This window comes from Coffea arabica, chromosome 1e (assembly GCF_036785885.1).
Source record: "Coffea arabica cultivar ET-39 chromosome 1e, Coffea Arabica ET-39 HiFi, whole genome shotgun sequence".
NCBI classification, from domain to species: Eukaryota; Viridiplantae; Streptophyta; class Magnoliopsida; order Gentianales; family Rubiaceae; genus Coffea; species Coffea arabica.
Genome location: NC_092311.1, coordinates 33,163,927 through 33,181,750, shown reverse-complemented (window position 1 = coordinate 33,181,750; position 17,824 = coordinate 33,163,927). Strand labels below are relative to the sequence as shown.

Sequence of the window (17,824 nt, the reverse complement as noted above, 5' to 3'; positions counted from 1 at the left end):
TCGTTAAGAGAGGTGTCAAATGTTAAATTTTTTTAAAAAAGTGTAATATATTTGAAAAATTGTTTAAGTGCAGGGGTGTAATAATTGTAATTATTGTATTCATAAGGTAAGTTATGTATAATTTAGGTGCATTAACGAGTTTCTATTTGGACACTTGTTACAAAAAATCCTATAGGAAAACTTGGATAATAATAACTACTCTGGTGGAACAAGTTAAATTATTCAATACTGTTTTCAACCTCATCAATTACAAAAGAGTATAACCAACAGAAATTGTCAATGAACTATTTGAATTTTTCTATTTGTATCACTAAACTTTTTATTTAGTCAAAATGGTCATTCAAGTAATTAAAACATAAAGTTAATATAAAAAAATATAAAGTTTTATAAGTTAAGTCACTCAAAGTGTAAATCTTTGTTACTTGTAGAAAATATACGTTGACATTAGTAAAATTAATTACTTTGGATAACATAAATAATTCGGTAATATAATTACGGAGTTCCAAATAGTTAAGGATAGATTCCATTTGCTCCAGCACAAAATTAATTAACTGATAGTTTCTCGATAACCCTATTGCTACCTTCCTCTGGTGCAGTGTCAATTCAAAAATGAACATGGATAAGATATTAAAAACAAGTAGAGATTAAAGTTTTGAAAAGACAGTGGATTTGACTGGGTATTTTTATCGTTTGTCGGTAGCTTGTTATGCGTGTTTTGTAAAATTACTCAACACACAAGGAGAAAAGTAATTTTCTTTCATTTACTAGATTTAAATATTTTTGCAATTATGTTTGCACCGTATGTTTTTACTTCCTTATATATTGTATTGCAAAAAAATTTTGCAATGGCAATTGAAAAAATCCTATATATGTCTTAGTCTGTTGGCTGAACACTTTTGTAAGTTGGAGATTCTTCTAATGATAAATTTTCACTAAAGGGTAAGGAGAAAGCATAAACAAATACTTATTTATGTAGCATTTATTCTCCATGCTATCGTTGGAATTTTGGTGGATTTAATAAATGATCAGTTGGAGCTTTCCATGATTTTCATATGTGAGGCTAATGTTATTCTACAAGGGTGAAATACAAGAAAAAGTGATTTAAGAAAAAATGATCAGTTGGTACTTGGATTAATGGATATCCAATTTAAAAATCCAAACCGCCCAAAACTCATTTGGATTGTTCTCACCCAACACTCAACTGACCCAATCCAATTACTCAAATTAATGGATGTGTTAAGCGGATTGTTGGATCTTGGGTATTTTTGCCTGGAATTTTCTATGTATCTGTTTTGTTCGGACACTTGTCACCGTAACAAGTTGTGTAACACAATGTCACTTGAAAATGTTTGACAGAAGACCCTAATTTTTCTCGGAGCGACGATACTTCACGATTGTTTTCTTTCTCAACATTGTTGACATTTGATGGAATCCTATAGACAGCTCAGAATATCTCAGCACATGTAGCTTATTCTTAATTATCCTTGTTTATGACCTTTCTCGTTATTCAAATGATCATGATTGGTAGAGTCTATTAAATTTGGAAAGAAACACGGACTAACATAGTGGCACAGTCCATGGAATTGTATATTCTTACTCTGATGATCTGATCCAGCTCCATTTCTAAACAACCAAGTTCTTGGATCCAAAGGACGCCATTGGCCACGTATAAAATGACACATACTTAATCGCAATTTGCACCCAAGTTACAAGCAAGGTTAACAGAACAAGTATTATTATAGTGTGGTTAACTGGTTATCAAGTTTTCCTAAAAATGAAGCTCTGCCATGTTTTGACATTCTTGGGGGCATTTCTAACTTCATTTGTTTTAGGGGGTCGAGGTGGTCTAGTTTCTTCTCTTTTAGGAGAAGTTTCTTCTGTTTTAGGACATCTTCTAGTTGACAATTGCTACCAGACATCATGTCCTCAAGCCCAGGAGATTGTAAGAGAAATCACGTGGAGCCACACGTCCAAGAATCCTGCCTTGGCCGCTAAGCTTCTGAGAATGCATTTCCATGACTGTTTCGTCAGGGTAAGTGGGTAACTAGTTACTGATTAGTACTATTATTAGTATTTCTGTGTGTTGTTATGCATCAAATTGTTGTTGTTCTCCTACGATTCGAACCCAAGAATCTGAATTCTAAGATATGCATGCATCTGCATCCCTGGCATGTGTGCTGAATCTGTGTATATCTAGCAGTTTGAACCGGAATCAGAATTGCTGACTCCTATTTTGGTTCCGTATAAGATCCAGAACCGAAACTTTTATCTGTTGTTACTTTCCCGATTCCGGTTCCAGATATAAGAACAGTTCAAACCAGAACCTTGGTCACTCCTAACCCGATCCATAACAAAATTGCCAACTTTGGTATTATAAGTTCCCACATAAGTAAATATCTATATCGACAAATATATAGACTAGCATTACTGCATATAACAAGACTGGTTAATTTTTTATGCCTTTGTATATAGACCATTAACCTTAACATTTGCTGTTCAGGGATGTGATGGCTCAATATTACTGAACTCGACCGCAGATAATACTGCCGAGAAGGACGCAATTCCAAATCTATCACTGGCAGGTTTTGATGTTATTGACGAAATCAAAAGAAAGCTCGAATCAGAATGTGAAAAAACTGTGTCTTGTGCGGATATTTTGGCTTTGGCAGCAAGGGATGCTGTTTCTTATCAAGTACTTAAAAATCTCAAAAGAATCTTTGGTTTTCATCCTTCGGTTTCTTGTTTATACTTTCGCAATTAGCTGTATGATATATCATGTAATAGGACTTAATTTTCTCATGAAAAATGAGACTAAGTGGCTTATATGGTGTAATACTTGACTATATTTTCCTGCTGCAGTTCGGAAAGTCAATGTGGGATGTGAAAACAGGCAGAAAAGATGGCAAAATTTCTCGAGATACAGAAGCCTTGGCAAACCTTCCATCCCCTTTGTCCAGTTTCTCAACTCTCAAACAAGGGTTTTCTAGCAAAGGACTTAGTGTCCGTGACCTTGTGGTATTATCAGGTTAGGTCAATACCATGCATGATGAACTAAATGATTTCTGCTCAGTCCCACAAATCTGCAGTTCCATGCATGCATGACTTTAATATTTTAATCTTTCCTTTAAGGCTAAGGAATGATGTGTCCTGCAGGTGGACACACGATTGGAATCGGGCATTGCAATCTGTTCAGCAACAGGTTGTACAATTTCACAGGGAAAGGAGACCAGGACCCTTCCTTGAACTCCACATACGCTTCATTCTTGAAAACTAAATGCCCTAACCTTGCAGCCACATCCCAGGTGGATATGGATCCTGGAAGCGCTCAAAATTTTGATCCCCATTACTTTGTTGGCCTAAAGCAGAACTCGGGGATGTTCCAATCTGATGCCGCCCTCTTAACTGATGCCGAGGCACGTCAGTATGTGGATCTCCTCGTCGATCCAAAAGTGTTCAATGCAGAATTTGCCAAGTCCATGTTGAACATGGGAGCAATACTCACAGGAAATGCTGGAGAGATTAGGCGAGATTGCAGAGTAGTCAATTCCTGATCAAGATGCATGTACGTGCACATGCATGCATGCAGCAGTCATTTCTCCTGTTGGGTTTCTTGTGATTTCTCCAAGTGCTCTCTTTTTTTTTTTTTTTTTACGGAAACGTTAAAACTTGTATTGAAATCAAAACAAGCTATACAACTTGAGCAATTATGAGCTTTTTTCTCTTTTCTGGTAAAAAGGGGGCAAAATTAGGTGTCTATTCTTATTTTCTTTTTTACTATTTTGAAATTGAAGGTAGAATGGAAAAGAATAAACTTTTGGATATTGCGTTGTAATTTTGTGCTAATTCATGAGTTCTATTTTTCGTATTGAATCTTGCTATCATGCTCTTTGAAGAAAAGTATAAACTATTTTACTAGGCTAGTGTTACAATTCAGACTTGAAATGAAAAATTTTGTCATTTTAACAAAAAAAAAATCTGTAAAAATAAAATTCGGCTGTGGCAATATGGTTTGCCATTTTATTAATTTAAAGTCTCGTACAATGGCTCTATAAGCAATCAATTAAAAAAGGAAAAATTAGCAGCGTGCAAGAAGAGGAAAAGGAGATAGAAGAGAAAGAAATCCTTAAAAAGACTGAGGAATTAAGAGCAGAGCCTAGTCACTAGGATCAATGAGGTCAGTCATTATCTTATAAATTTATTTTACGGAATCGAAAAGCGAACTCAGGAGTATAGGTAAATAAGTTCATACTTCCCATTTACTCCCCTTATTTGAATAAAAAAATCTATTTAGTCCTTAAATATACAAATTTGGCTCCATGAATAATCAATTAGAAAAAAAAAAAAAGAATTAGCAGTGTGCAAGAAGAGCAAAGGAGATAGCAGAAAAAGAAGTCCTTTGAAAAAACGAGGAATTAAGACTAGACCCAAGTCATTAAGGTCAATAAATTTAGGCCCTTTGATAACCCAATTCAATAATTGATTAGATCTTAACATGTTCAGATGTAATTGATAGCAAAAAAAAAAAGAATATTTTAATTAATTAATTGAGTCTGAATTGTGTAAGCAAAATTTATCTAAAAAATAAATGATAAGTAATTCAATTATCACTTGATGCAAAATGTCCTCAGATACTAAGATTTTAGTATTTACAATTCAATAATTTAATAGATTCAAATTTTAAATTTTAAATTTCAATTTTATAAAACCCACCCTTACTCTTTATCTTCTAAGTTTGTTACAATTATTAGGAAAACGAACTTAGACTCAAGAGTAGACGAGGTCATACTTCCCAAAATTTTAGCGATATCCTATTTAGTCCCCCAATTACCAAAATGAACAAAAATCTTTGTAGTCCTCGAATTCACAAAAATCGACCAAATTAAGAGCATTGAAGATAGCTTGTGCAAACCATGTGGTACTAGATAAGGTCAATAACAGAAATTAATAAGTAAACTAGCTACACACCCGTTCTCTCTTGACCAAGTCATGTGAATCAGCATTACCGGTTACCAGCAGCAAATGATATTGGCGTGGTTCCTCCCCACTACCTAGGGGTGTGCAAACTCAAAAAATTTCGATTTCGGAACCGATTTCGAATTAAATTCGGAATTTCGAATTCAAAATTTCGATAATTTGGAACTGAAATCGGTAATTCCGTTTTCGAATTGGTCAAAATCGGGTCGAATTCGAAAACAAAATATTTGAAATCGGAATTATCGATTTCGAATTGAGGAATTCGAAATAGGAAATTCGATTTCGATTTCTAATAATAATATTTAAATATAATTATAATATAATAATTTTTAACATAACAAGTAGCTTCCGTCTGCTTCCCTATCAGATGCCAAAAGTCCTAATCTCTTAACTCACCTTGAGCTTCCGCCGCCTCATTCCTCAGAGTCTCACCTTCCTTCCTCCGCCTCCACCGCTTGACTCACCAACTCAGCTTGCTCTTTCTCCCTCTCTTTCACAGTTTCACTGCCTCTTTCACTCACCGAATCCATCGCCTCTTTCACCTCACTATCTCAGAGATTTCCACTGTCCTTCGCATCACACCTTCATCTTTCTCACCAGTTCTTCAATCCCGACAGAGACAGACACCATCAGCCTTCATATTCAAGACCGTCGGACATCTTCACGCATCTTCACTTTTCATCTTCAAGCCATCATCAGCCTTCACTTGAAGAGGACATTCTGAGGTATGCCAGTGATTTTACTCACCTTTTTCATCTATGTTTCTAGTTTATTTTTCTTAGGCATTTCATCAAGCAGCTTCCAAGCACGCGGTATAGGTTCTGGTTATGATTTTTGGTTGGATCTTTGGTTATGATTTTTGTTTCAGCTGTTCTTATTAGAGATGAACGTTCCATATTTGGTGCAATTTGTTGGCTTATGGTGTTAAATAGTACATTGAAAACTGGGTACACTGTGGTGCACCTAATGTAATTCAAGCCGGTGACTAATTGTTGTTGCAAGCTGCAGTATGAACTTCTGCAGGAAAGATTTTTTATTTTTGATCGAGTTTGGGTTTTCTGGGTTCTTTTCGCGATCATATTCTTGAATGACTCTGTTTGCATTGTGTGGTTTTGTTAATTTTGCGGAAAAGGTGCATTTCGTGAGTGTTTTTCTTGCCTAGTATTCCTGCTGTGACTTTTGTGCGAAAAAAAAAATGAATTCGGTGAATTCGGAATTTACCGAGTTCCGAATTCAATTCGGTAGCGAATTCGAAATCGGTATTAGGCATTTCGAAATCGAATTCGGTCGGGAAAATTAAGGCCAAAATTTCGAAAATTTCCGATTTCAAACTTCCGAATTACCGCTTTCGAATTCGATGCACACCCCTACCACTACCTTTCTCTCCATTTCTTTATCTTTTTTTTTAATTTATATTTATACAACTAAAATTTTTGACAATAATCTGCTTATGTCAATAATTTTATTTTACAAGTAAGTCAACGTACTTAAAAATCAAACTCATCTATAAATGTTTTGTCATTTGATTTGCACAATATCTAATAGTAAAATTTAATCAATTTAATCTCAATATTTGCATATACTTTAAACAACTGGAGAACTATCATATGGATGGTTTTGATTTTCAAAAACTAATATTAGAATTATATTTATTCAGGTGTAATGGAGAAACAATCCTCTCCAATAAATGAAGAAGAACCTAACTCACTTTTAATGGCCAACAATTATCTTTCTAAATAACAAATGTACCTCAATACGCAAAGATTATGTTCGCGCTAAAAATGGTACTACAAAATATTTATCATCCCCTCCACCACCACTCTCAATGGCTCTCTTCCCTCCATAGATCCCTTACGTAAAGTTTATTCTTTTGGTTTATTCCCCTTCTTCTTCTTCTTCCTCTCCATCTCTTTTCTCACCTAAACCCCACCAATATCGGCTATCTTGCCCTACTATCTGCCAACCGGCCCAGCCTAGCTTAGCTCTCTATAGTCTCAAATCAAACTCATAATACACAAAACAAGTTTTTTTTGCAAGCTTTGACACATCACAAAAGACAGTGTTACGTATCTGAATGTTGAAAAGGGGAAACAAAAAAGGAAGAAAAGAACTGCTTGTGGCTTTATGCTTGCCTTGATAATTCTTAGATGGTTGGATGATTGTCTTGCCTGTTTGAAGCAACCTTCAGATCAAATATGTTTCAATTTATATTTGTGTGTATACATGTATCATTAACTGTGTCTTATTTATTTAGGTATGCTTTGAATATATAGAATAACATAATAAAAAGTGGAACAGAAAATTCAATCCTACGTGATGGAATCAGAGCAATGTGAAAGAAATAAGCGATTCTCTTCAAGAAAAGAGAGAAGAAGATAGAGAATTTTCCAATTCGCTGGTTGATAGGCTTGAAAAATCTAAAAGCGTCTTTCTAAATGAATATGTTTATATCAAAACTTGAACAGAGGAACCACAAAATCATGCCAAAGTAGCTCAAAAAGTGCTATTTGAAATCCAAGTTTTGGAATTCCCAAACATTTCTTCTTGTTTTTGGTTTATTAAGAAGTATATTGTTCAAGGGGGGAAAAAGATAATTTCTTCGTAGTTGCTTAGTTATTTGTACTAAATAGTGCTCAATCTTGCTTTACATACTGATTGAGAAGCATTGGACCACCAAGAAGCTAAAGTATCATTAATTAATCTATGGAGAGATCAACCAAGAAAAATTATTGGTTCCACAAGTAAAACGGGAATTAATCTAATAGAGGACGATAACAATGTGGCTTATATACTATATTATTAGTTTAAGTATATTCCTTTACTTTCCAGCTACAGTTTGGAAAGTCAATGTGAGAAATGCAACATATCTTACTATCACAAAATTAAACACTTTTCGTTTTCCTAATGAAAATTATGCAATAGAAAAACTATGTGATGTTTTGAAAGCCTCAAAGTTACCCAATACAAAAAACCACATTACCTTAGATAATGAATACTTGATGAAAAGAAATCACCAGAATGTATACGCTTCCTACATATATTGCAAGATAGCAATATATCTAATGGATATTGAAATTACTGCTATAAATTTTATATTAAGGTTAAAGAGAAACCCTCCTATAAAAGTAAATAATATTCTAAAAGTATCTCCGTAATCGTCGAAAACATTTTCAATTTTGACGTACTAGCGAATAACCGGAATCATGCAAAAATAAGTTCAGAAGGAAGTCTAACAGAATAGTTCGAGTTTTCAATCTTCAAGCACGGTTTCTTTTTTTTCCCCCTATTTGCAAGAAAAAACTACAATTTTTTCTTGGATTTTTTTCCAAGTACAAGAGATTCCAAGTGGAAATTAAAGCTTGTTACTATCTAAATGTACTAGGAAAGAACAATCATCTGTCATCCTTTATTCAATCTATCTGCATTGGCTGACAGGAGGAAAAATTATCCATTAATCATCTTGAATAGAAAGACAATCAATTCGTACTTATAAAGGCCATCAGCTTAAACAAGAAATTTACTCATCCAAGATAATCCGATCGAACAAGCACACTTAAGTACATAAACTAATTGTATTAATTAATTTGACACTCTCCACAAAGAAAATTAATAACATTAACCCACTTCCTAACTATTTCCAGTTCCACCATTTTTAATTCAAATTGTTATGTGTGTTTATCTAAACATCCCAACTGCAGATGCTGTAATGGCAAATAAAGAATTTAACAACATTCATGTTACGACTTTCAAACTTAATCATAGTTAATCCCCAGCAATTAGTTTAATCCGGAGAGATAAAAGAAGTAGATGACGGTATTCACGTTTTCTCACGATTCATTGGAAACATTATTTTATTTCGCTAGGAGTTATTTGAATTTAAGGAAACAAAAATGAATTTAAATATAGAGTTTATGAAGAAGAAACGACAATATAATAAAAAGTGAGACAAAGAATGGAACATGGAGTGAGAAAGAAGATCTTCAATATTTTGATGACATGGACGCTGCAAAGGATCTTTTGTCTCACTTTTTGTGCCACTTTTTATTATATTGTTATTTCTCTTTCATAAATATCATATTTTAATTCTTTGTTATTTTTTAAAATCCAACAACCATTAATTGAGTAAAAAATAAATATAACATCTCAAAAAAGCAATATATAATAGAGAATTTAAAAATAGAGCAGAAAATTCATAAAAAATCTCATTTTTTATGTATTTTGATTTTTTGAATATGTTAAATTTTGTGTATTACTTAGCTAATAGTTGTTGAATTTTAAGGAAATAAAAAAATTAAAATATGATGTTTATAAAGAAGTAATAACAATACTACAAAAAGTGGGATAGAGTGTGGCACATGAAGTGGAACAGAAGATCCATTACGCATTCCAATATTAGTTCATAATGCATGGAAATCGATAAACTCATAATTCAATCTCCTATTTCGTTTCCATTCTTTACAACGTTATTAGTCAAACTGATACGTATATTACTGGTTTGGAAAAACAAGGCCCCCGATAAGTTGGAGGAATCTTGGATTAATATTCGAAACACGCAAAACAAAACATGGTCTCACATGAAATTAAAGAAATGAGGAGATATGATTTGGTCGGAGGTGCAACTGCTAATGGTAATTAAAGAGAAAAATTGAGCCAATTAGAGAAAGGGAATACGCGTACGGATTTAATTATGTGTAACTAAAAGAGCAATCAAAGCAATTTTCAAACTTGTGATAAGATTACAGTAATCACACACAATGATGGAATTAATGCCAATAGATTAAAAATAAGCATTTCAACAATTTTAAAATCTAAAACCTATACTTGGTGGGATGAACACTATCACATACTTATGCCATGTTTGATAACCAAATTCACCATTTAAATTTAATGGATTCAGATCTTAATATGTTCAGATATGTTTAATAACCAAAAATTGAACATCTGAATTAATTAAGTGGTATTGAATTTTTTAGACAAAACTTGTTTCCAAAAATAAGTGATAAGCTATTCACTTATTACTAAATGTAATATACACTTAAATGTATTTGATTTAATACTTAACAATTCAATAACATAACAGATTCAAATTTCAGATTTTAGATTTTAGATTTTAGTTTTTAGTTTTTAGTTTTATCAAATGCACCCTTAGACGGCTATTTGTATTTTAGGGCAATTTTCAAAATTTTACTGAATAGAATAGTAGACTACTTTGACTAATTTAATTTAGAGATAATTTCAAAAACCTCCCTTGAGGTTTTTTCTAATCACACCTAACACCCCTCAAGTTTCTAAAATCACACTTAACACCCTTAGAATGACAACTTTTGTAACATGTCAGCCCTTTTATGTAAAAATAATATTAAAAATACATTTAGTAGAGGGACTATAGTATTCTTCCAATTTTGCCCTTTTGTAAGTTGATTTTTGAATTTTAGAAGATGAAAATAAAAACAAATAGGACTGCAATATTTACATAGAAATTAAGGGGGTGTAAGTATAATAACTGTTGAATTGTATAAGTTTTGTTGATTCCTATGACCGTTATAAGATCTGTGCCAAAGTTTTGGATAGAAAGGAAATAAAATTTTTTGAATACTATTTATTAACCAATTTTTCAAAAATTTTGTTTTTGATAATTGAACACCATTATAAGTATATTTAATATTCATTTTTTCATGATTTCAACAGCATCCTAGTCTTTTTCTTCACCAAATGAATGATTTTAACTTAATTTTCCCTCACCTCTTACTGATTAAACTAGATAACAAGATAAAATCGTAGTTAAAAAAAGATAGATTTTCTATGTTTAGATTGTCTAAATACCTTAAAACCTATCTTCATTTGCATATGCAAAAAAAAAAAAAAAAAAAAAACCCCAAAATATGCCCAAAATTTATGGCATTTTTGTTACTTTATTTTTACATAATTGAACATAAATGTTTTTTCTTTTTTCTTGCCTTTTCCTACATAAGAAATATAAAAAGGGCAAAAAAAGAATCAACTTGTTTTTATTTTCATCTTTTAGTTTTCAAAAATCAACTTGCAAAAGGGCAAATGTGGAAGAATATTATAGTCTCTCTCCTAAATACATTTTTAATACTATTTTTTACCTAAAGGGGTTGATATGTTACAAAAGTTGTCATTTTAAGGGTGCTAAGTGTGATTCTAGAAACTTTAGGGGCGCTGGGTGTGATTAGAAAAAACCTCAAGGGAGGTTTATGAAATTATCCCTTTAATTTAGGTGGAAAAAGATTAAGGGAAGTCCCAAACTAAACGCATGTGACTTATGATGGATACAAATTAAAAGATGATTCACTTCTTAGTGTTTAAGATTTTCCATGTTTAAATATGGGTAAATTATGTATAATCCCCCTATTAGTTCATCTATTGCCACATGATTCCTTTAACATTTTAAAATGTGCACTTCACCCCCCATAGTTTTATGTAAAGTAGAAACTTGACGAAAAATAACCTATATAACATCGTTAGTTAAAATATTAATAGTGGCCTTATTTAAATGCTAAATCAATCAGTGATTTAATCATCTTGTATAAAACCATCGGGAGATTACTTGCGTAAATGCAAAAATCATAGGGGGAGAAGTGGATATTTAAACAAACCATACGATGGTTACATGGATATTAAGATTTTATCATACTTGCTCTTAAAGCCTATTTGGTATAAATGCCGTAATTGATTGTGCATTCCATCTATTTTCTACTTTACATAAAATTATAGGAGGGCTATGTTGCTATTTTAAAATTTTAGAGAGGTCATCTGGCATTATATAAAATCACAAGGGGATAATAAGTAATTTACTCTTTAAATATATCTCTTAGCTATATCATACATTTTTAGGTCGCTTTTTATATGTAGATTCAAAAATTAATTACAGGGCTTGCGAAATAAAAAGCAAAAACAAATCTTAGCACGGATCTTATACTTCCAAGCCAGGAGGAGCAACCAGGATGGAGGATTTGCCGTTGATTAACTGGAAATTAGATAACACGCATATGGAATTAAACACTCAAATTAATTCCAGCTCTATTACTTTGAAAATTTGTACGTCTTAGTTGGATTTGAATCCAAAAAGACCCCATTAACGAGCATGAAATGCTGATTTTCTTGTCTCCTTGTGAGATTGCAGCTTTTTTAACTAGATATATATCTAATTAGCAAGTCAACGATCCCGCAATTTCAACCAGGCCGCCATCTGTCATCTGATAGAGAATTTCATCATTTCAGACAGCTCAGAACTAGGATGGTTTTCAAGAAATCTTGGTCCTGGTACAACATAGTTTACTCTTAACTAATCCTCGTATGCTTTTTCTGGCTTATTAGCCAATAAATCATGATTTGCATAGTTTGAATTAGGTAGGAAAATTGAGAGTGGTGTCATATACATGGAATTCCACTATATTGTTATTCTGATCCGGGGTCTATTATATATCCCGCGCAGGATCTCAAATGAAAAATGAAGCCATTATAGATCTCTATAAAAGACAATATAGTTGCTATTCCCCACAGCACTTTGATTTGTCACTAAAACTGAAGTCTAAAAATTGAAGTTTAAAATCTGAATCCGTTAAGTTATTGGATTGTTAAGTATTAAATGTAATACATTTGAGTACGTATCACATTTAGTGATAAGTAAATAGTTTATCACTTAATTTTGGGAGCAAATTTTGTCTAGGAAATTTAGTGCAACTTAATTAGTTCAGATGTTCAATTTTTGGTTATCAAATGGTCTGAATATATTAAGATTTGAATCTATTAAGTTTAAGTGCTGAATTAGGTTCTTTAATAATACAAACAAATATCACTAGCAGGTAAATAACGTCTTTCTAAGTATTAGTCTCATGTTTAGAGTATAGATCATAGTTTCTTTTTATTCATACAATTGATCAATACAGTTTCAAGAGAAATAAACAGGAAGAAAATTTGCATGTGCCTCTCCATTATAGAATATTTTTGTCTCCTTTTTCAGGGATGCGATGGTTCAATATTACTAGATTCCACAAAAAATAATACTGCAGAGAAGGATACAATCCCAAATCTATCTCTTGTGGGTTTGGAGGTTATTGACATGAAAACAGAGCGCCAGGGATGCTGTCCAAAACAGAGCTAGAAAAACAATGTCAAACGAATTGTATCTTGTGCAGACATTTTGGCTTTGGCAGCCAGGGATGCTGTTTCTTTTTTGGCAGCTAGACATGCTGTTTCTTTTAGAGTAAGGCCAAATATTGCTAGAACCTTCTTTGTCTTCCCTTTTTCCTTTTCTGTTTTTTAAACATATCCGATACTAGCTAGTACATAAGTGTATAAAATAGGACAAACTCGAAGAACGGATCCAGGGCCTCTATACTTGATGTAATTCTTATTTTTACAGCATTTGATATAAACTTATATAATTTTGGTATAATTCTTACAACATTATATTAACTGGGCTGAATTGGATATATTTCCTAAAAGATAAAAAATGTGGCTTAGGTAATTGTACTAACCTACTATGTTGGGTCAATTGCAGTTCAAAAAGTCATTGTGGGAAGCGCCAACTGGGAGAAAAGATGGCAATGTTTCCAGAGATACCGAAGCTCTTGCAAACCTTCCTTCTCCTTTCTCTGTTTTCTCTACCCTCCGGCAAAGTTTTGCTAATAAAGGACTTAATGTTCGTGACCTTGTAGTATTATCAGGTACCAGAAATCTCTAACGCATCTTGCCGGTCAGTATATGAAGATTATCATTAATCTTTTTTTTTTTTCCGGAAACGTTAGAAGGTTATATTGATAATCATAGTAACTTTACAAAAGTATGGGTAAAGACCCAATCACACTATACATAGTGTACAGAGACACTAAGGAACCAGCCGTTCCTCATCAAAAAGAATGCATGTAGCATATAAACTGATCTGTCTACTCCTAAGTCTTTGTTCATCTTGGAGCAGATAAAATGAGCATTGCCTAAACATTGATCTTAGGCTATTAATCTCCTCCACTTGTGCAAATAACCTGATATCTTTGGACCTTCCTGACCGTAGTTGTCTTAGCAACTGTTGGTCCGTGATTCCAATATTTATAGCTGACCAGTATTGTGCTCTTACTTTTACCATTGCTATTTTCACTGCTTCTGCATAGTCCAAAAGGCAGTGTCCCATACTCCTTTCTCTCATAGCCCACGTAGCTTTTTCCTGGCCCCTGTTATCTGTTGCAATCACTCCAACCCCTACCACCTGGCCTTCACCTTTGTGAGTTATAGCCACTTCGACATTGACGCTCTCCTCCTCGCTTGTGAAAAAGCCTAACTTGTCACTTGCATCAATTGTTTCCGGAATGCTCAGACTCCTGTTCCCTTCCATAGCCGTCAAGTGTTCCTTCCATTCTTGTATGGCTTTTTGTATTACTTGTAACGGTTGCTTTTCAGTTCCCTGGAATACTCGTTCATTCCTTGCTTTCCACAGCTGCCATAGTATGTTAACCGTTAGTCCTATAAGCTCCAGCCCTTCCTTCCTGTATCTTGCTCCTACTAATGCATTCTACCATCTCTTAAAATATCCTCTTTGATCATCTATCCCATCCCATTTTACAGGTGATATATTCCACACTTGTTCTGCATTCTTGCATCGAAAGAATAAGTGTTCCACTGTTTCTTCTTCTTCTCCACAGCCTGTGCACATGGGATCTCCTATCTTAGTTCTCGCAAAAATTAACTCATTAACTGGTAGCGCATTGTTCATGCCTTTCCAGATGAAGACTTTTAGCTTTTGTTTGACATTCAACTTCCACAACTGCTTCCACCCTTGCCTACCTTCGTGACCCCCGCTTGGGCTATCCTCCCTCCTATGGCCACTGTGACAGCCCCACCTCCCCCTAAGGCGAACCAGAGGGTTCGGCGGACCGCCTGCCCAGCTCTCGCCGGGACTCAAAATTCAAAACAATAAAACTAGCTAAACCCACAAGCGTACTATTCACAATATATCTAACGCCAAAAGAGTTCTAATTACATCTTCAAAAGTATCAAGTCAATCACTCTAATATAATATAACCACAACCAGCAGAAGATAGACCCTAAGGAGGGTTCTTATACAAACCACCAAAACAAAAACAAACAAACATCCCAACTGTCCGACTGTTACAATCAAACCTAACTATGCTAGTGTATGTGCCAAAAGTCCCCGCGTCGGCCCCTGCTAAGGAAAACAAAAGGAAAGGGGTAAGCTATATGCTTAGTAAGTAAACAGGGGCAAAAGCGTAAATCTCACATATTAACAATTACACAATAAGAGTAAAGCAAAAGCAGAAAAGTAACATCACATAATAAGGATACAGGTGGCTCCAAAGCCAGATCGTTTGCCATGTGTGACCTCCTGCCAACACTCCGTCGACCTCAAATAATGGTCCGTAGAACTTCACTTGTACTCCCACCGTACACCTTATCACCCTCTTTGGCCAGTCACCTCACAAACTTGCCCGGGCGAACGAAATCACAAATTTGAGCTTGAGTCACAAGCTCGGGTCACAAACTTGGTCCACATTCTCGGTGAACCGGATTCACAAACTTGGTGACCTCAGACTAAGTTGGACTGGCTTCGACCAATCCCTGACCGGCTCGAATAGTCCATCTAGGTCGGAAGATCAACCCCAAACTCACAAACTTCACAAAATTTATTCAAAAGTCACCCCGAGCTAAAATTGCTCATATACACAAGCCATGTACAAATATGTGCACAAGTTAGAGTTTAGGTCGAGTGCGATAAAGTACACCCTCGCCTAGGTACCCTCTTCCTACATATCGAAACACATAAGCAACTAACACACAAGAGCGGCCTGAATACTTACACAACGAACAAAAGAGCAAAAGTACGAAATTCGTGCCGCGAGTAGTAGCTAGTAGACCCCACCGGCTCCACCTAGCTCACCAACGTCTGAAATTGAAGATTATGTCACAATATATCACAAACGGCTACTAACATACTTAAAACAAGCAAAACGGCAAAATCGGCACATGCAAGTGTGGAAACGGCAAAATGGGCACACGCGCCCGCGCGAAACTTCAAACGGAAATGGCCAAATCTGCCTTCTCAAACCGTTTTGATCAAAAGTTAGGCTAGGAATGTCGGATCAAGGTACATGAGATACCGTTACGAAGCTAAGAGGAAGGGTTACAATTTTCATGAAAACACCTAAGTCCGGATCTGAAAAGAAATAGGTCGAAAGTATGGAAAATCGTTCCAGAAATTTGCACTTTAGAGTGACGAACAGGGTATGTTTGCTGGACCATAATTCCCAGCTCACAAATCCAAATCAGGAAATTCCAAAGGCATTAGAAAGCTGAGACATAAGGTTAAAACTTTGTTGTTTTAGCCGAGACCTGAATCCACTCAGAACAGAACGAAAATTGAGTGCCAAAGTACCCGTCAGAACTGTCCAGATCAAAGGCAGTTCTGACGATCAATCTTGTTTTGGTCATAACGGAAGCTACGGAACTCGGATTTCGACGCACTTTATACCGTTTCGAATCTAAAACCAAGATCTACATTTCTTATGAAGGAGTCAACACCCAGATCGTATGTTATCAAAACGGATAAAACATGGGCAGAAGCAAAAATCAAAACGGAACACAATCCAGGGTACCAAAACAGGTGCTAGTGTTTTGTCTATAACTCGGGCTACACTGATCCGTTTAACCTGAAATTTTGCAGACATATTTAGGACATAAGAGGGTACAACGTCACAGAAGGTCACTCAACCCATTTTTGAGTGCAAACAGGTCAAAAGTGCAAGCTACTTCATCAACAATGTAAAACAGATTCACCAAAATGCATTCTAGCGGAAACATCATAACTCAGGCTCTACAAGTCCAAATTCAGAAATTCCAAAACCAGTTGAAAGCTAAGAAACAGGGCTAAATTTCATCAGAAGGCCTCAACAACCAATTCGGAAGCAATTCCAGCCAAAACAACCAATTACAGTCGCAAATCCCAATTTCGGGTAAACCAGAACAGCAATAGTAATTTCGACTTTTCTCATTCCACACTACTCCGATTGACCTGAAATTTTGTAGGTACCTCTAAAATGTCATTCCCTACAACTTTCATGTTTTGAGCTAATACCAAGTCGGCCTCTATATATGACCTAAAAATTCGGACAGAATGTTCATCACAAAACCCTCACTTTTCAATTTTTGGTCCAAAACAGAAATTGGTTGCAATTAAACACTTTTCCCACCTCCTAGAGTCATTATAGACCATTTCCAATCATCATAGATAGCCACACAATCATGCTTATCTTAAAACAGAAAATTCCCCAAAAATAATAAAACTTCATTATTTCAACCACAAATCAAGAATTAATCCATAAACTTGCATCTTATATTACCACTAAGCATGATTTAAGCATCAATTAAAGGAGGAGGGTGGTTCTTCACAACTTACCTTGAAAACAAGAGAGAGAGAGCAATTGGTCACTTTAGCTTTCCAAATAACTTCACCAATCACCTCAAAATCACTAAATGGAGGAGTTTTATGGAGCAATTCCAAATTTAACCGGTTGAAGTGGAAGATTGAGCAAGGTTGGAGCAAAGAAATTGGAGAGCTTTTCTTTTCCTTTTTTGCTTGAAGTGAATCGGCCAAGGAGAGAAGAAAATAAGGAATTTTGGTCAATTTTTTTGGTATTTATTTGGTAAAAGTGGTAAGATGGTCTTATGGTCAAATTCCAAGTCCAATCACAAAGTGACACTTGTCACTCTTATTAATGCATAGCTATCCTTTTGTCTCTCCAACTCTCATCCATTTGATAACCTCTAATTATCTCTTAACCCCCGGTAAATTAATCCCAGTATCCAAAACTTAACC

The 17,824-nt window shown here is 34.6% G+C and overlaps 1 protein-coding gene and 1 pseudogene across 1 annotated transcript; both read left to right on the top strand.

Annotated features, from left to right (window-relative positions):
- The first annotated feature begins 1,747 nt into the window (after positions 1-1,747).
- On the top strand, positions 1,748-3,551 carry LOC113693235 (peroxidase 1-like). Its single transcript, XM_027211800.2, has 4 exons — positions 1,748-2,032; positions 2,501-2,692; positions 2,860-3,025; positions 3,154-3,551. The coding sequence occupies exons 1-4, from the start codon at positions 1,775-1,777 to the stop codon at positions 3,549-3,551; spliced, it is 1,014 nt and encodes a 337-aa protein (XP_027067601.1). The 5' UTR covers positions 1,748-1,774.
- A 5,230-nt stretch (positions 3,552-8,781) lies between these two features.
- Positions 8,782-17,824, top strand: part of LOC113693229 (peroxidase 1-like) — a 31,814-nt pseudogene continuing 22,771 nt past the window's right edge.

Excerpts from the sequence above, each read along its gene's own strand:
- LOC113693235 (XM_027211800.2), top strand. The coding sequence starts at position 1,775 with ATGAAGCTCTGCCATGTTTTGACATTCTTGGGGGCATTTCTAACTTCA. Across the intron at positions 2,693-2,859 it reads GGGATGCTGTTTCTTATCAA|TTCGGAAAGTCAATGTGGGA; the intron begins GTACTTAAAAAT and ends TTCCTGCTGCAG. Across the intron at positions 3,026-3,153 it reads TGACCTTGTGGTATTATCAG|GTGGACACACGATTGGAATC; the intron begins GTTAGGTCAATA and ends TGTGTCCTGCAG.